The following is a 16,429-nucleotide window of genomic DNA, read 5'->3' as shown; positions in this document are numbered from 1 at the left end:
TAAGTGATGTGATACTTATAACTGAAGATTCTGAGTCATACTTTATGAAATAAAACTTTTTCTATGTAACAGGGTTTTAAAATTGCTTATTATTAAGCATAAATTTTGTTCAGAGTAAGTTCCAAAACAATCCTTTAAAAATTGTTCTGAAAATAGGATATTTGTACAACTATTTACCTGATTGTTGAATGTTTAGCAAGTAGAAATCACTACTTGGTAATATAATGCTTTCTTGAACACTCTTGAACCAGTATTTTGGTTTTGTGTCTTGAAAGTCTGAATCGTTAAGATTCGTCCAACTGATAGGAATATACCAAATATGATCAGTTGACGATTCTTCTGGATTCAAGAAGAATCTCTGTTGTCTCAGCGTTAAACGATTATTATCTATGTTAGCATGAACTACAGGATAACCAGGCTGAGTAGTCCAGCTGTTTATAATGTCGGGAATTGAATCTTTTATTTTCTGATCTTTGACTTCTTCTCTGATTGCATCAATAAGGTCATCTGGCGTAGCTACATCATATTGTCTAAAAGAATAATTATATTATCAAAATTCTGCTTTATAGAAACTTTCGATAATGTTAATGTCCTTTTTTTTTATTGAAAATGAAACGCGATTACACCTGTACTTGCTTATTTTTATTATATTATTTTAATTATATTTTCATTTAATTCATGATTAGCAATCGGCGAAGGTAGATTCCCAGCCCCAAAATTATGAAGCCTTGGCTATATGTATATATGTGATTGATTGTATTCATTGATATTCCTTTCTTGAGAACAATTATCAGTCCATTCATATATACATATGTAATTGAATTACGGGTAATTTAGGATTTAATTGAGGCACTTCGCGCCAAAGGAACGCAAGTGATATTTTCGACATATTTCAGCAAAAGAAAAAATTTATTAGCTCGATCATTAACAAGTATCGTTTAGTACAAATATTAGTGTTAAGGTTTCTTGCACCTCTGGTGTTAAATACAAAAAATCGATTTGCTCGAATCTCCCTCAAGCTAGACTAATAACGGGTTAAGAGATTCAGTTGTATGTGAGAAAGAAATGTCTTTGAAACTACTATATTACTTTATCTTTTATTTATTGTTAGTCCAAATCTTACCGTTTCTTTAAGTAATTCGCAAGAACTGCGTAAAATGGACGACGACCCAATACTTTTTCTATCATTCTTATCACGCTAGCAGCTTTTGCGTAAGATATCGAATCGAATATTCCTCTAATTTGTGTTGGACTCCAGACATCATGGGTCATAGCATGAGTGGATATTGAACTATCTGTTTCAAAAGCTGAATGAAGCTGTTCCACGACAAACTGAGCCTCCAAAGACCATTTATTAAGTTTCACCTAATAAATTGTATTGTTAATCAATAATGTTGTATCACTTTTATGACTAAAATAAAAATATGGAATGCAGTAATAAGTTAATCAGTTAGATAACAAAAAAGAATTTGTTAAAGAAACATTTATATGTTTAGCTTTTGGGAAATGTACAACATACACATATTGAAGACAGGATATTTGTGCAGTTTAAATATTGACAATTAAGAAAATACGATTAATGTTATCTAATAAAAGAGATATATTTTATATTTAATTCTGAATCATTGCTTTCATTGTGTGATTTGTCAAAAGTACCATTGTGGAAGTATCAAATTTGATAAATTAAGAAGAAGTTTTAAGAAATGTCAGAATTCGATTTTAAAAGCTTACTATTATGACGAATATTTTAAGAGAACTTTTTGATATTGTACGAATTCATAGAAGTAATTTGGAATTATAATTGGGACATTGCTATAATTAGTAATTATACCAATATACTGCAATTCATATTTTTAAAGCAATGAAGTAATGATCTTTTGAAACTTAAATTGCCTAACTAATTAAATTATACAAAAAGATAAAAAGAACTGAGTAGAGTTAAATATTAACATAATACTTTCAAAACATTGTTTAAAATATATGTGAAAAATTTAAGTATAATATCATATATAATTTAGAACAAATTTTTATCGAATTTCAAGACTTTTTTTCCTCAGGAGAATGTTACATACATATGTATATATGTAACGGAAAAACTTTCCTTATAACATGAAACACATTCACAATATTTAGAACAATTTTCAAATAATGACTAAAATTTGTTTCAATGTTTTATGAGATACTTTGTTTGTCAGACGTAGAAATAGAAAGAAACTTTAGATTTAAAAGAATTATAATAGATTTAACTGTCTGATATCTATCTATAAAATGAAGTCTGTCCAAGATATTACATGTATAAACATTTTTTAAAATATTAGATTGTTGTATAATATATGTCGCTTCAAGATAAATAACAGCAAAAAATATAGTTTACTTTAATATGAAAATTTCTGATCTTAAATTATCTGAATCGATATATTTTATATTATTTAAAAAAGTTGAAACAAACAAATAGTTGACCTCGTCAAAAACAGTGCATCAACTTAGTATATGATACATATATTCCAAGAACTAAAAGTGTAGCATAAACATCAATATTGTCGAAAGTTTACAACATAATTCCTACATATAAGTATACTTACATGTTCAGTTCCAAAATACTGGAAATACCTTGCAAAGCCTTCATTCAACCATATATATTTCCACCATTTTGGACTGACAAGGTTTCCAAACCACTGATGAGCGATTTCGTGTGATATCACGTTTACTATACTCTGTTTTGACGCTGTGGTCGATAAATCATGGTCATATAGTATGTTTCTTTCTTTATATGTCAATAGACCCCAATTTTCCATTGCACCTGACACAAAATCGGGTAACGCAACCATGTCGAGTTTAGGCAACTGGTATGAGATATTCACTGCTATCTCGTAAAAATTAACGAGAGGAGTCATAACAGATAGAGCATATTTTCCATCTTCGATTGCGTTTCGTCTTGCCCATACTCCATGAATTTCCCCGGCGTCTTTCACCGAAACAAAGTCGGAAATTATCAGAGCCACTAAGTACGTCGACATTTTGGGAGTTTCTTTAAAAATAATTGTCTTCGTTGTGTTCCTGCAAAAGTTTGATCAAGTGACTCGTTTTATCGTTGACGATTATGAACTAGTCAACTATTAACTGATTGGTTTTGCACTTTGAATGACGAGAACAATTTCTTTCATATCGAGTTCCGATAATACTTGACGATATTGGTTATATTAATATTTTTATGTACCTATTTGATTTCGTGAAATTAATAATATTCCATCAGGTGGTTCACAAATCGGTCGCCATTATCTGAGTTACTTTTTATTGTTAGTTTAATAAATATATATTTGTCGAGCAAAAATCCATTAGTATCAATCGAAGGATTTGCTGATGTAAAAAGTAACTTTCAAAAGCATCATCTTTTCATAAAAAGATAAATGACATTTTATATCTTTCAAACAGCACCATGTGCCTTTCTTAACATATTTTTATGTAATTTATATGATATGTGATATGGTAAATATCATTTTAGTTATCTGATAGTCGTAGACGGTAATACAAAAACAAATTATAAATTATTATAGCATCAGACGATTGAAATAATATTCAGGCTGTCTCATTTGAAGCTTTTTCCGCAATTATTTCCCAAACTATAGCTCGTTTAAAAAGATGTTTCAAATGAAATTTACTCTGTTTCGAAAAGGTGGTCACAAATCTTCTCTAGGTGGACATGCTTCCGAGATTTCAAAGTGACGATTTTGGGTGAGCGCAAAGAATTTGGGAGAATTAGTTCTATCGCTTCTGAGAGGATAGATTTATCATTTAGGGATAGAGTAAATAATTATATTAATGTCCAGGGTCATTCTTTTGAATACAGAAGATAAAAGACAATTTCCGGACATCCGACGAAGGTAGGCGTTAAACAACAATAAATGACTTTGTATGATCTTGGAACATAAACATATATTATAGGTCGATAAATTCCTCACGAAACGGACGAAAACGGTCAGCTTGAAATATCGAAGGCACGTCCACCTAAAGGAGATTTGTGACCACCATAAGATACTCCCCTCCCGAAAGAGGATAAGTTTCATTTGAAACTTTTTTCTAAATGAGCTATAACTTCAAATGGGACATTCTGTATGTTACCACATAACTGAATTCATTTTATAGTATAATATAAAAATATAACAAGAGGCATGTACATGTATATACTGCTATTTACAAAATACCCTTTTTTTGGTTCCGTTTTTTCACGAAGAAATGTCACTTTTAACTACTTTATTTACATCAGTAAATTCTTTGTTTGATACTAATCATCTTCTGATGTAAACATTTTTTATTAAATTGTCAGCACAAAGTTAAATATATCGTGGCAACCGTTTCGTGGATCACCCCAACATATTGCAATATCAAAATTATAATATCAAATATATATTTAATATCTTGGTCCTAAATTTAGGCTACGACTCAAATCAAAGAGATTCGGTGGTTGAGAGTAGAACCAAGGTCATATAAAAATCTTTGCACTGGAAGTTTCTTTTTGAAGAAACGCAAATTTGAAAATTTATCGATTACACATGCACCGAACTAATTTTCAATTAAACATGTTCAAACTTCATTTCCTTCAAAACGGGGCCTATAAAAGAACGAATTTTATTTTACATTTTCAATTCAAATTGGTAAGAGGAATCCTCAAGCGATTAAGTGATAGCAGATGAATTATTTATGAAATTTACAGTGATTGCACTTTTATTAGGCATAATCTCTTATATAGTATATTTATCAAGATTTAGAAGATCAGTACCGTAATATTTATCTCACATATTATTTCTTGGAAAGTAAATAGATTAAAATTAAAGTATGGTATATTTATAGTTTATGTGAAACAATTGAAGAGCATAAACGAATATTATACGAGTTTATATAAAATAAAATATTTCTATCTTTTTAGTATTAAAGAAAAAGTGTTACATACTGATTTTGATACACATATTCCACTGGCATATTGCTAATGGCGGTGTAGTTCTGTGGTAACAGGACATTCATTGTGAAGTTTGCCTTCATTGCTGGTTCATCGAAACAAGGGAACATCTTTCGAGCTCCAACTGGTTCCATGTGTGTGGCAGCTAACCACCTGTTAAACAAACAAAATTGTTTTCATTACACAAAACTCTAACAAAATCGGGGATATTACTAAAGATCTTACATATATCGAGTGGCTTAAAGCCAACAACTTATTGTAATATTTTTCAAAATCCGTAACGTCGCGCATAAACAGAAAAATACGAGGTACATAAGTTCTCGTCCATAAGTGTTTCGGCACGTCCATATTATTGCAAATGTATGTAAAAGATCTTTTGAGAAAAAAATATTACCGATTTCGACGTGTGCTAAGAAGTATGAAATAATTTATATTTTATTTGTATTTGTAACAACGGTTGGGATCACTTGTTTTCATCATCACTTACTAAACAGCATATTAAATATATTGCAAGCTTTTCGAAGGCGACGCAATACGCCTTAAAATGTTTCTAGTACAACAATACTTGAGCGCCATACTGGAAAAGTTTAACTCGTTTATATTTATATTATTCAAACTTTAACTCGTTTGTATTTGCATTATTCAAATTTCAACAAGTTCATGTTTAATTGCATTAAATTACACTGCATTATAACGCAATGTCACAAAGAACATGTTTTAATACTGGGCAAATTGAAAACCGCCGCTTGTAATATACGTACGGATACAAATTATGCTTGATGTATTAATAGTGCACAAGTTAGTGGAATTATATATACAGCAGCTTTGCCAATAGTTCAAAATACAATCGTTACAATGACTGAGTTGCATTTTTAATTTTGCGCCGTCTTCAACAAGGTTGTAATATGTTTAAAATGCTGACTAATATGTTTAAAATGTTGACTAATTAAATGAGTAATCTTAATCGTTGCTGCGTATGTGCCTAAATAAAATACAAATAAAGTATAAATTATTTCATGATTTTTAGCGCATGTCCAACTTGGTAACATTCTTTTCGAAAAAATTGTTATTTCATATTTCTTAATGGAGCGATCAATACTAATACAGGACAACCGTAAAACGATTTCCATGTCATTAAGAAGAGGGTAATTTATTTCTATCTATTTATTATTTATTTCAATTCTTAATTCTTATTGATGAATAAAAAACTGTTCAGTCCCGCATGTGAATAAGGAATAAAGCAACTGTACTCCGTCAGCGATATACTTTGAACAATGATAGAAAAGGATATTTCTATAATTCTATAATTCGCCCAAAAACGAATCCGCAGAATAATAGTTCTTGCGACGGAAACACGAATCGAAGCCTATTGAAAAACGCAATTTGAAATGCTTGCCCAGATTGCTTCTTTGGACTCATCTTGGTATTAGTCCAACAATTGTAGAGCCATCTCTGAATATACGAAGATGAAATTGGTGAACACCAAATTCTTTGCAATGACAATAGTTCACTATGAACAAATTGGAAAAATTTTGTAAACGGGCTGATTATACCTAGGCGATGCGGAAGGTTTCATTTCGATAGCGCAATTCAATCCTGAGTAATCAATGAATATATACAAAAATTGGATTTTTGCAAAAAAAATAGTTTAACAAATGCAAAAAAGAATGTTGTCACTGGATCAGTGGAAGAACATGCCCTACGAGATGTAAAAAGACACATCCCCATTGGTCATACAGTTTCGGAGAAATAAACATACATAAAAAGAAAATAAATGTCGAATCGAGATACCTTCCTTTTTTACAAAGTTGGTATAAAAATATATTTCAAGTAAAACTCTTTAATCTAAGATTGAGTACTGATTTTATGCTAAATGACTAGTAGAGGCTGAAAAAAATATACTAGTATAATAGTATATATCAACTAGTATAAATAAAACAACACTTAGGTTGGATGAAAATTGGTTCTACGTAGATAGCTGAGTTGAATGACTTCGAATATGCAAAAATTACGTCTATTCAACATTAGGAGTAGCTTCAATATATAATTTTAATGTATAATAATAATATATAATAATATTATAAAACATAAGTATTTGCAGTATTTGATAAAGACACTTAATTGTTTATTAAAATAGGACTATATTCCAATACTTTTTATAAATAGAATAGAGGTGTGTTCCTTGTTTTAGAATTATTTCATTATAACCTTCACAATATAACAAAAATATAAATTTTTCGATCAAATTGCACCAAGTGTCTAAATATTTATCGATAGCAGTATGCTACGCTACGAGGCTTACTATAGGCCGTATTCCTAACCGTCGCTCGTGGCACTACAATGTCGCAGACAGTCTTATCTGACTGACGAAAGATACACAATGTAGCGGCAAGCGCATAATTCATTAAGCAGCGAGTTCCAGAAATGTCGATTCGTTTAACGTGACCGTTATTTCATATACACAAAGAAGATGGCATACGTGATCATAGGCGCGAACGGTGGCGTGACCCGAGCGTAGTGGGGGTCGTCTCTGAGAAAAGACAGAAAGAGATCGAAGGGCAATCAGTGTCATTTGAGGATTCAAACATGGAGAAGTTCTGACGAATAAAATTAAAGTCGCTTAGTCTAACAAATGCATTAAGAAATATTATAAAGTCGGGTCAAATTACTAACAAACTAATTGTATAATCGATAAATAATTTGTGGCGTGTTCATTATATTATTTTTAAATATTGTCAAATATACAAGTTTATGTTAACCATATTAATTCAGTGTTAAACTCATTGAACCACCTTTGTTATCTTAATCGAAACAGGGGAACGACTAATTCGCGGCGTCGATTATTCGAATCGTAGCGAGAATTTACGCCTCTCGCTGACGCGTTTTCCTCGCGACCGCGTCTCTCCACGATCGGACACAGTGTGAGTAAATTATTTACCTTGTTTGACCATCTTCATCAATGTACGAACTTCTATAGAATCCACGCATGTCTTTCTCATTTAAATATCCCCTATATTCTATCGTAGTAAGTAATTTTTGTCCAACTTGCAATTCTTTTCCTAGCTCGATGACTAGGAAATCATACTTTTCGTAAATATCAATTTTTGCAATAACAACATTCTGACTGTCTACGACTATGGATATATTTTCATGGATTAAGCCTGCTGAATGTAAAGTGATATTCTTCGTTTTGTTCGTAACGGTTGCTTTAATCTTCACTGATCCTTTGAATGTAAAATTGTCGAGTTCGCTTAAATCAGTGGTTATCCAGATGGAATAAGAGTTAGGAGTAATGCTCGTGGGTAGACGATAATAATCTGTATCTGGGCGGTGCTTGTCATTGAAATCAATTACCCATGACATAATTGGTCTAGTGTACTTCTTCAACCACGACAATTCGTATTTTGCTAGTTCTAACGAATTGTTCAACGAATTTAAGATATTCTTGAATTCAGCTTGGCGTTGCTTGATCAAATTTTCGAATTTATCCACTAATTTTTGAGTGGAGAAACGTTTCGAGGCTGATGACAGGATACTTGAAATTGTCTCTGTTCCATTATAACTGAAACAGGTGTTTTATTATATTAATATTAATATTTATTGGACTGCTAAAAAAAGTCATGGTGAAATTTAAGAAAAATTATTTTAAAAAGTACTTGTTTGGAGAATTCGCAGTGCAATTTAAGATAAATTTAAAGATAAGATATTAATTTGAATAATTCATAGACAAATGAATAAAGACTTAAATGTAGTAGAATTAGAATTTTTTGTTTTTAAAAAACTTTGTATTTAAAAAAAATTCATAAAATCGTAATACTGTTACTTAAATTTTATATTGCTAAAGAACTTTTCATTCGTTTTGGTAATTGATTAATTCAAATGGTTTTGCAGTACTCCTCATTATTTTATTTCTTGACATTAAAAAAAATGTGGAAAGAGTAAATGATAAATTTGATAAAGTTGAACAACTGTTGAAGTTGAACATTTTAGCTGGGAATGAGATCCAATATTTTTAGGATATTGTCCAATTATAGTTTAATGATGTCTTATTAAGAAACGCCTTTTCTACTAATTAGTTTTAAATTTGTCTCACTAATTGCTACATTTATTGTAGTATCCTAGAAATATTTCTCCCAAGTTAGCATATTTTAACAATTCTGGAAACGCTACGACTTTTCCAAACGTGTAAAATGTAGAAATAAATTATATTATATCAATATTTGCTATAACAACAAGTAAGTAGCATTAATAGAAGATATGAAACGATACATTTTTTTGTTAAGTTTAGAACATACAATTTGATCATTTCAGTGGAATGTTTCGCGACGAAATTTAACACAAACTCTGCGCCAAAAGCACTGGAACTGTGAACTGCGGAGAACACGGCAGAATTGTCTTGCATTCGAATTCTGCCTTCTTCGAAATTCTTTAGCGCGTATAACAGGTATCTGTAAAAGTAATATAACAAAATCGTGAACCCTGAACGATACATCTCTATGTGTAATAAAAAAACTACGAATGTTTATGCATTTCTGATGTTTAAAGATGTCAAAATGCTATATATGCGGATTATGTATATATATACAATGATATTACACATGTATATATTTTTGTATGGGCATATATATACATGTAGAATATCATTATATGTAAATGCATGTACATATGTATAATATCCGAACTAAAACATACGTTGCAATATTTAGGGGACAAAACAAGTTTCTATTTAGGTTCTTATTTAATATCACTTATTTAATGATATCCATAATATCAATTTGCATAAACATCGGCTGTCTAATAATATAAGCAAGAATAGGATTCTGACTTCTCTAAGAGAACAACATCCTCGGTACAACCGAGTGCCTCTAGTATAACCACTTGTTCAGTTGCGGAGTTTGAATTATTATATTTATCCCATAAAAATTCCCAGTCTTCTTTCGTTCCATATTTCACGCCCATGCAATATGCGACAGGTCGCTGGTTGGGTTTAATCCTAAAAGGTATAGTAATAGGCGAAATTAATTATTAATTTACCACTACAATCATATACATTTTTGTTATTTCTATTGCCACAAGTAAAATATTGTAATCTCGAGTTAGTTAATAATTCTATTTCCTAATTAGTAATTTAGTATAACTATTCCATTTAAGAATATATATGACTGTTAATATGTTTTGGAATTGAAATGGAGGTTTTACAATTTTCTATTAGATTGCAACCATAAGATAAGAATTCAGATTCAGATATGAACGATCTATAGTTAAAAATGAGTGTATTAAGCTGTATTTATCTTAGTATTATTATAGAAACAATTATATATAATATCATTATACATTGATTTATTTATACATTTAATTATCGATTATTAAAAATAAGTGACTGAGTGCAAGTTGATGTATTGATGATCCATTTAGTTACAAAAAAGACGAAGAAAATAATTTGAAAGTACAAAACCGATATATTTTTCTCATAATAATACAATTCTACATTTTATATCAGTAATTCCGTCTATATAACACAAATTCATATAGTATGACATTTTTTAAGAACTTAATGACTGTGTTATACGAAAATACCTGTTTTGAGATTGCTTATTAAATTTGTACCAGGCTTAAATAATATCGACAAACTTTAATTCCCTTACGTTATGTTATATTTTGCCCATTGCTGGAACATTCTAGTGAATGTCTGCACGCAGGTTTCGTGACCATAGTTGCAAGCCCACTTGTTCAATTCACCTCTCAATAATACTGTTAATCTATCGTCACTTGGACGGTCCACATACCCAATATCTTTGTATACATCTTTGATGAGGATGAGAACAAATTCCTATAAGATTTAATTGCGGGGATCATTGAAAAATCGGCATGAGTTACGCAGGATGTGTGAATATTTCCATTACGATTAAAAAATTTTTTCAATCTAATTGTAAATAGAACTTTATTTCACCTATTAAGTTGTTCGAAAAGTTCCTGTTGTTTCTGACGAACTTTATTTTATATTTTTCTAAAATGGGAGGGAATTATTTATTATGAATATCTATCATATAGCAAAACATAAAATTTGAACAAATAGGAACTATAAATAAGTACAGTAATCTAGGAAAGACATCTAGAAATTACAATGCAAATTGTTGAAATAAAAAGTAGTGGTTAAATGGGATGTTCTGCCACTTCTATCCCATTTATAATATCCACCGAATAAAACATGGTCCGCATGTTATTTATTTTGATTTTTACAAAATTGTATAATGCCACAAAACTGCCATTAAAAACCTATAACAACTACTTAGATTGATTCATCACTAATAAGGGAAGAAGAAGTTTTGAAAACTCGATTATGATATATAGTAAACTCATTGGCAAAAAGCAGGAAAATAATATTAATTCTATATATAAACGTACATTATTTTTTAACTTTTTTAAAATTTAACTACGAATTTTCCAAACAATCGAATATTATAACACATATCGGGTTGAAACATAAACTACCCTCCGATTTCAATGATTTTTGGACATGTTGTAGAAGTCGATATTTTGAATAACTTTTCTATATAAATTTTTTTCTTACGTATGCATGGTGTTCGGCTACAAGTGTAAAAAAGTTTAAAGGATAATTCTTGATGTTAAAACAAGATAAAAATCAGGAATAAAAAAATTGTGTTTCCGGCTTTGTTCTTTAATTATTGGCAATTAAATATTAGCCGAGATATCCCTGTGCGCGAGCAAACCTCCTTACATGAACTCAATTAGATAGGTCAGCCTATGCAGTGGGGTGCATAGGGATGCTCAAATCGAACGATGCATAAGCAGCAGCTTACCTCGCACAAGTCGCAGAAAAGAAGATTATGACATTTGAAAACGTTAAACCATTTTAAGTATGAAAAATCGTTGATTAAACGTTATTCCTGCCTACTCATTAAAATTCATAACAGCATATCGAAAACCGTCTCATGAGATTTTCGAATAGAGAGGATTAATGTTTATTCTAATCCTTTGCCTCCATAGTTAATTAACAAATAACAGCATATCTAAACAATTTTTATACAAATTTCACACACGCACTACAATTGTCCCACCCGCGGGTGTCCACAAAAAAATCACACAGGGCTAAATTTTAAATGTCAGCAACTAAGAAGCAAAGCCGAAAAGTAATTTTTTTATTTTTTATTTTTATTTCATTTTATCTTCAAGGATTAGCCATTAAGTTTTTTAAGTCTCTAGTCGAAGACCCTGTGTAACAGTAATAGTATAATAATGTGGGATAGTGTGATGTCAGGGAATGACGAGGCGTGAGGGGTAATTGTTTATTAGCGTTGTCAAGATATGTTAATGTTGTCAAGGAGTGTTGTGAGCATTACCAAGGTATGTTAAGGGAAAAATGAGCATGGAAAATGCTGTCAGAGTTGAATTTATCGTGGTCGTGTTAAGTTCGTTGTGTTGTTGTGTCGTAGAATTAGTGAGAAACGAATACGCGAAACGCTGTATTATATTCGATTTCGTGAGAGTGCAACGATATTGTATTTATCATACTGTTTTCTATAAACTTATAATATAGCATTCCTACAAATTGGGGGCTCGTCCGGGATTTATTTTTAAAACCGTGCCAATCTAAAATTTCGGGAAGCGGTGTGATAAGAGATCGTTAGCTGTTGCTAATAATATCGTGTGTATTCAAAGACATTATTGTAAAGTCTAAGATGGCAAATTGTGAAGAGGAACAATTTTCTAGTGAGGAGAATCTAACGATGGAGGAATTAAGAAACAAGTTTGCTCAGATGAATCTACCGATATCTGGTGCAAGGTCAATGTTGGTAGCCAGGGCTAAATCGAGCGTGTGTGTAGTGCTGGTCAATCAAATCTCAAAGAGCAAGCGAACGGTGAAAGGTCTGCGGAGAAGCGTGGTTCGGGGACCATACCAACAACTAAGCGAGATCGAGATGTAGGCGAAAATCTCGAGAGGCTTAGGACAAAGGAATTAAGAGAACGTCTAGCTAGTATGGGACTAGAGACGAAAGGAAGAAAAGCTGAATTACGTGAGCGACTACAGGCGGCCTTGGTAGAAGATGCGTCGTCGGAGGAAGAAACTGACTACAAGAGTGAAACGGAAGACGATGAAGAAGTTGAAAGTGAACGCAGAAGGAGCGCGCGAGATATACATCAGAATTGTGACAAATGCTGTAGAAAGACACGTAGGCGTACAACATTAAGTTTTCAGGATGTCCAAGACGCCTTAGAAGTTTCTACGGGCGAAAACAATGAAAATATCAGTCAATGATTCAAGACGTTTGAAGAAACGGCAAGCATGTGTATGTGGACAGAAGAACAGAAAGTAATTTATACAAAAAAGCTGATGAGAGGATCTGCAAAAATATTTGTGAATCGTGAGTGCCATGCTAGAACTTGGCTTGAATTAAAAAGAGGACTAATAAAGGAATTTTCAAAAAAATGTAATACTTGGCAAATACACCTTGGCAAATAATCTTTAATCTTTCTTTAATCTTGGCAAATAAAAGAGATGACGAAGGATGTACGGCCTACATGTACCGAATGCTTGGAATAGCTAGTCACGTGGATATGAAGAAGCAGCGAAAATGCGGTACATCGTAGAAGGAATAAGAGACAAAGAAGTCAATAAAGACTTTATACTTTATACTTTATGGAGCTAAATCAATGAAAGAACTAAAGGAAAATCTAATCATCTATGAGGAACAAAAATCCCGCATAGCAGAGTCGTCTGTGAGATCGGTCAGAGCAGAGGACAGCAGAAAAAACAGGCAATCTAGAAGAGTAGTGAAGTATAGAAGGTGTCATAATTGCGGTGATAGGGAACATGTGAGTGCTGATTGTCCGAACATATCGAAAGGTCCTAAATATTTTAAATCTAGAGAATTCGGATACATTTCATCAAACTGTGCAAATATACTAAAGGATAAAACGCGTTATGATGGGTGGAGAAATGAAAATAAAAGAGGGGTCAAGCAAATAAAGATTATGAACATGAATGTAGTGGCAAAGATAGACACAGGAAGTGATCTTAATTTAATAAGAATCAGTATGTATTTGCGTTTAGGAGCACCTCAACTTGAGAAAAGAATTATTAGATTCGATAGTATAGGCGCCGTTGACGTACAACACCATGGGACGACTCAAAACGGATATAATGATTGACGGTTTAAAGGCAACGCTAGATTTTGATGTAGTTCCCGATAACTTCTTGGGACACGATGTACTATTAAGTATTGAATTAACTGAACAAATGCAAGTAAGAGAGAAAAAAAGTAAAGTTTAAACAAATTAAAAAAGAACTACGTGAGAACCAGTGTGCTGCCGAAGGTAGTGAATAGAATGAAGTGTTAAATATAGACGTATGTAGTAAACAAAACGACCGAGATCTGGTCGAGTTGGACCATATTGAAGATAAAAAAACCAGAGACGATATTAAAAATTTGATTAGTGAATATACAGTGACGAAGAAAAAGGACACAGGTGTACGCATGAAAATCATACTTGAAGATGATGCACCAGTATACCAAAACCCACGGAGATTGTCAGCAGAACAAAGGAAACAGGTTAATAAAATCATCTATCGGTGGTTAAGTGAAAAAATTATACGTCATAGTGTACTCCGTGTAGTACACTATTGTACAAATATACTGATGTACTTTCCTGACGCAAAGTGTGAACAAGGAATCCGCATTCTTCGTTCAAGGGCACACCTACACCGAACTTTCCTCCGTACCAACATAAGAGTGACTAGTGAGTCTACATCAACTCGAGTCAGAGGACAGTGCAAGGAACAGCAAGAATCTACAAGTTGAAAATAGTCAATCGACATGAGATATATCACCACTATCGTCAACATGAAAGGAGTCTCAGGTCGTACTCATTCGAAGTTGCCATTTCAAATACTTAAGCTTGTATCACACTGATGAAGTTGTTGGATCATTCAAAATATATAGTAACCTGTTAATAGCAGCGTTATATTCAATCAACTACCCTTATTATCTCATAAGAAATAAGGTATCGAACGATTCGTGGCGTCGATTAATCAAATCGTAACGGGAATTTACGACTTCCGTTGGCGCGCTTCTTCGAAATCGCGTCTCCCCGCGAACGTCCGAAAATACAATACTGTTACCAAACCTACTAGCACTATACCATTTCCTACAAATTGGGGGCTCGGCCGGGATCAACTCGTGGTAGTATTAAATTTTCCGGTGCGCGGTCTGATATCGGTGACGATATCGTAGACAGTTAAAATTAGTGTAGTTTATCATTTGAAGAATAGTGTTGAAAAAAATAAAAAATGGCAAATGTTGAAGACGGACAATTGTCAAGTGAAGAAAGTTTGACGCTGGAAGAATTGAGGAGTAAGCTCTCAAAGATGAATTTACCAATATCTAGTGCGAGGTCAGTGTTGATTGCCAGATTGAGTCGAGCGTGTAGTGTTGAACAATCGAATCTTAAGGGATCAACAAGCGGTGAAGGGTCGACGGACCAGCGAGGCTCAGGAACCGTGCTAAGAGCTAAGTGCGATCGAGTCGAAGACGAAAATCTCGAGAAGCTGAAGGCGAAAGAGTTGAGAGTGCGTCTCGCTAGTTTGGGATTAGAAACGACGGGAAAACCCGCACTACGTGCACGGCTGCAGGCGGTCATGGAAGAAAACAATACAAACATGGATGAAAAAGTGAGGTTGAAGACGATGAAGAAGACGTAAGAGAACGCAGGAGAAGCACACGAGATGTGCGCCAAGATTGTGACAAATACTGTCTTAAAGCACAGGTTGGATCAACATTGAGTTTTAAAGACGTCGAGGACGCATTAGAAACATTCAGTGACGACAAAAGTGAAAATGTCGATGGATGATTCGAATCGCTCGAAGAAATTGTAAACATGTGCATGTGGTCAGAAGCACAAAAGGCAATTTATGCGAGGATTGTTTAGTTGAGGAGTTTAGTTGTTTAGTTTAGGAGTGATTATGTTGAGAGGATCACCAAGGATACTTGCGAGTATCGAACTAGGACTTGGCATGAGTTGAAGCAAGGACCAATTAAAGAATTCTAAAAAAAAATTAATAGTTGGCAAGTACACAAGAGAATTGAGAAAACGAAAAGAAGAAGCGATGAAGCATGCTTGGCTTATATGCACCGCATGTTCGAAATAGCTAGTCATGTGGATATGGAAGTGGAAGCAAAGGTAGAAAAGGGCTAAGATTAGTTATCTACTGTGGCGGATCGATATCAACAAGACGCCGACAGGTCGAGGCATCAACGCGGTCGTAACACTTCCCGGGCGATCCGCGGATACCAACCGTCAACACCAGAGGGCTACTACGACGACAACGAGTCTGCCTGTCTCGCTAGGGATCGAATATACGGGCGCACGATACAAATACCGCACCTAGCGATACTCCCTCTACGTCTAAGGCAGGGACTACCGGGCATAGCCTTACTGACGAGTCTACCGGTAGTC

The 16,429-nt window shown here is 33.1% G+C and overlaps 1 protein-coding gene across 3 annotated transcripts in view; it reads right to left on the bottom strand.

Annotated features, from left to right (window-relative positions):
- The window catches only part of LOC126866292 (putative aminopeptidase-2), a 75,383-nt gene that overhangs the window by 42,938 nt on the left and 16,016 nt on the right, over positions 1-16,429 (bottom strand). For all 3 annotated transcript variants that reach the window (XM_050619693.1, XM_050619700.1, XM_050619709.1), the window contains exons 9-16: positions 10,600-10,784; positions 9,780-9,947; positions 9,250-9,402; positions 7,893-8,516; positions 4,949-5,107; positions 2,583-3,057; positions 1,124-1,365; positions 178-530 (exon numbers count right to left, since the gene is read on the bottom strand). In XM_050619693.1, the coding sequence (XP_050475650.1) occupies positions 178-530; positions 1,124-1,365; positions 2,583-3,057; positions 4,949-5,107; positions 7,893-8,516; positions 9,250-9,402; positions 9,780-9,947; positions 10,600-10,784 (2,359 nt within the window). The remainder of the gene's footprint in view (positions 1-177; positions 531-1,123; positions 1,366-2,582; positions 3,058-4,948; positions 5,108-7,892; positions 8,517-9,249; positions 9,403-9,779; positions 9,948-10,599; positions 10,785-16,429) is intronic.

The sequence above is a fragment of the Bombus huntii genome, chromosome 1, assembly GCF_024542735.1.
Source record: "Bombus huntii isolate Logan2020A chromosome 1, iyBomHunt1.1, whole genome shotgun sequence".
NCBI classification, from domain to species: domain Eukaryota; kingdom Metazoa; phylum Arthropoda; class Insecta; order Hymenoptera; family Apidae; genus Bombus; species Bombus huntii.
Note: the sequence above shows the minus strand (reverse complement) of the source record. Positions and strands in the feature narration are given on the sequence as shown.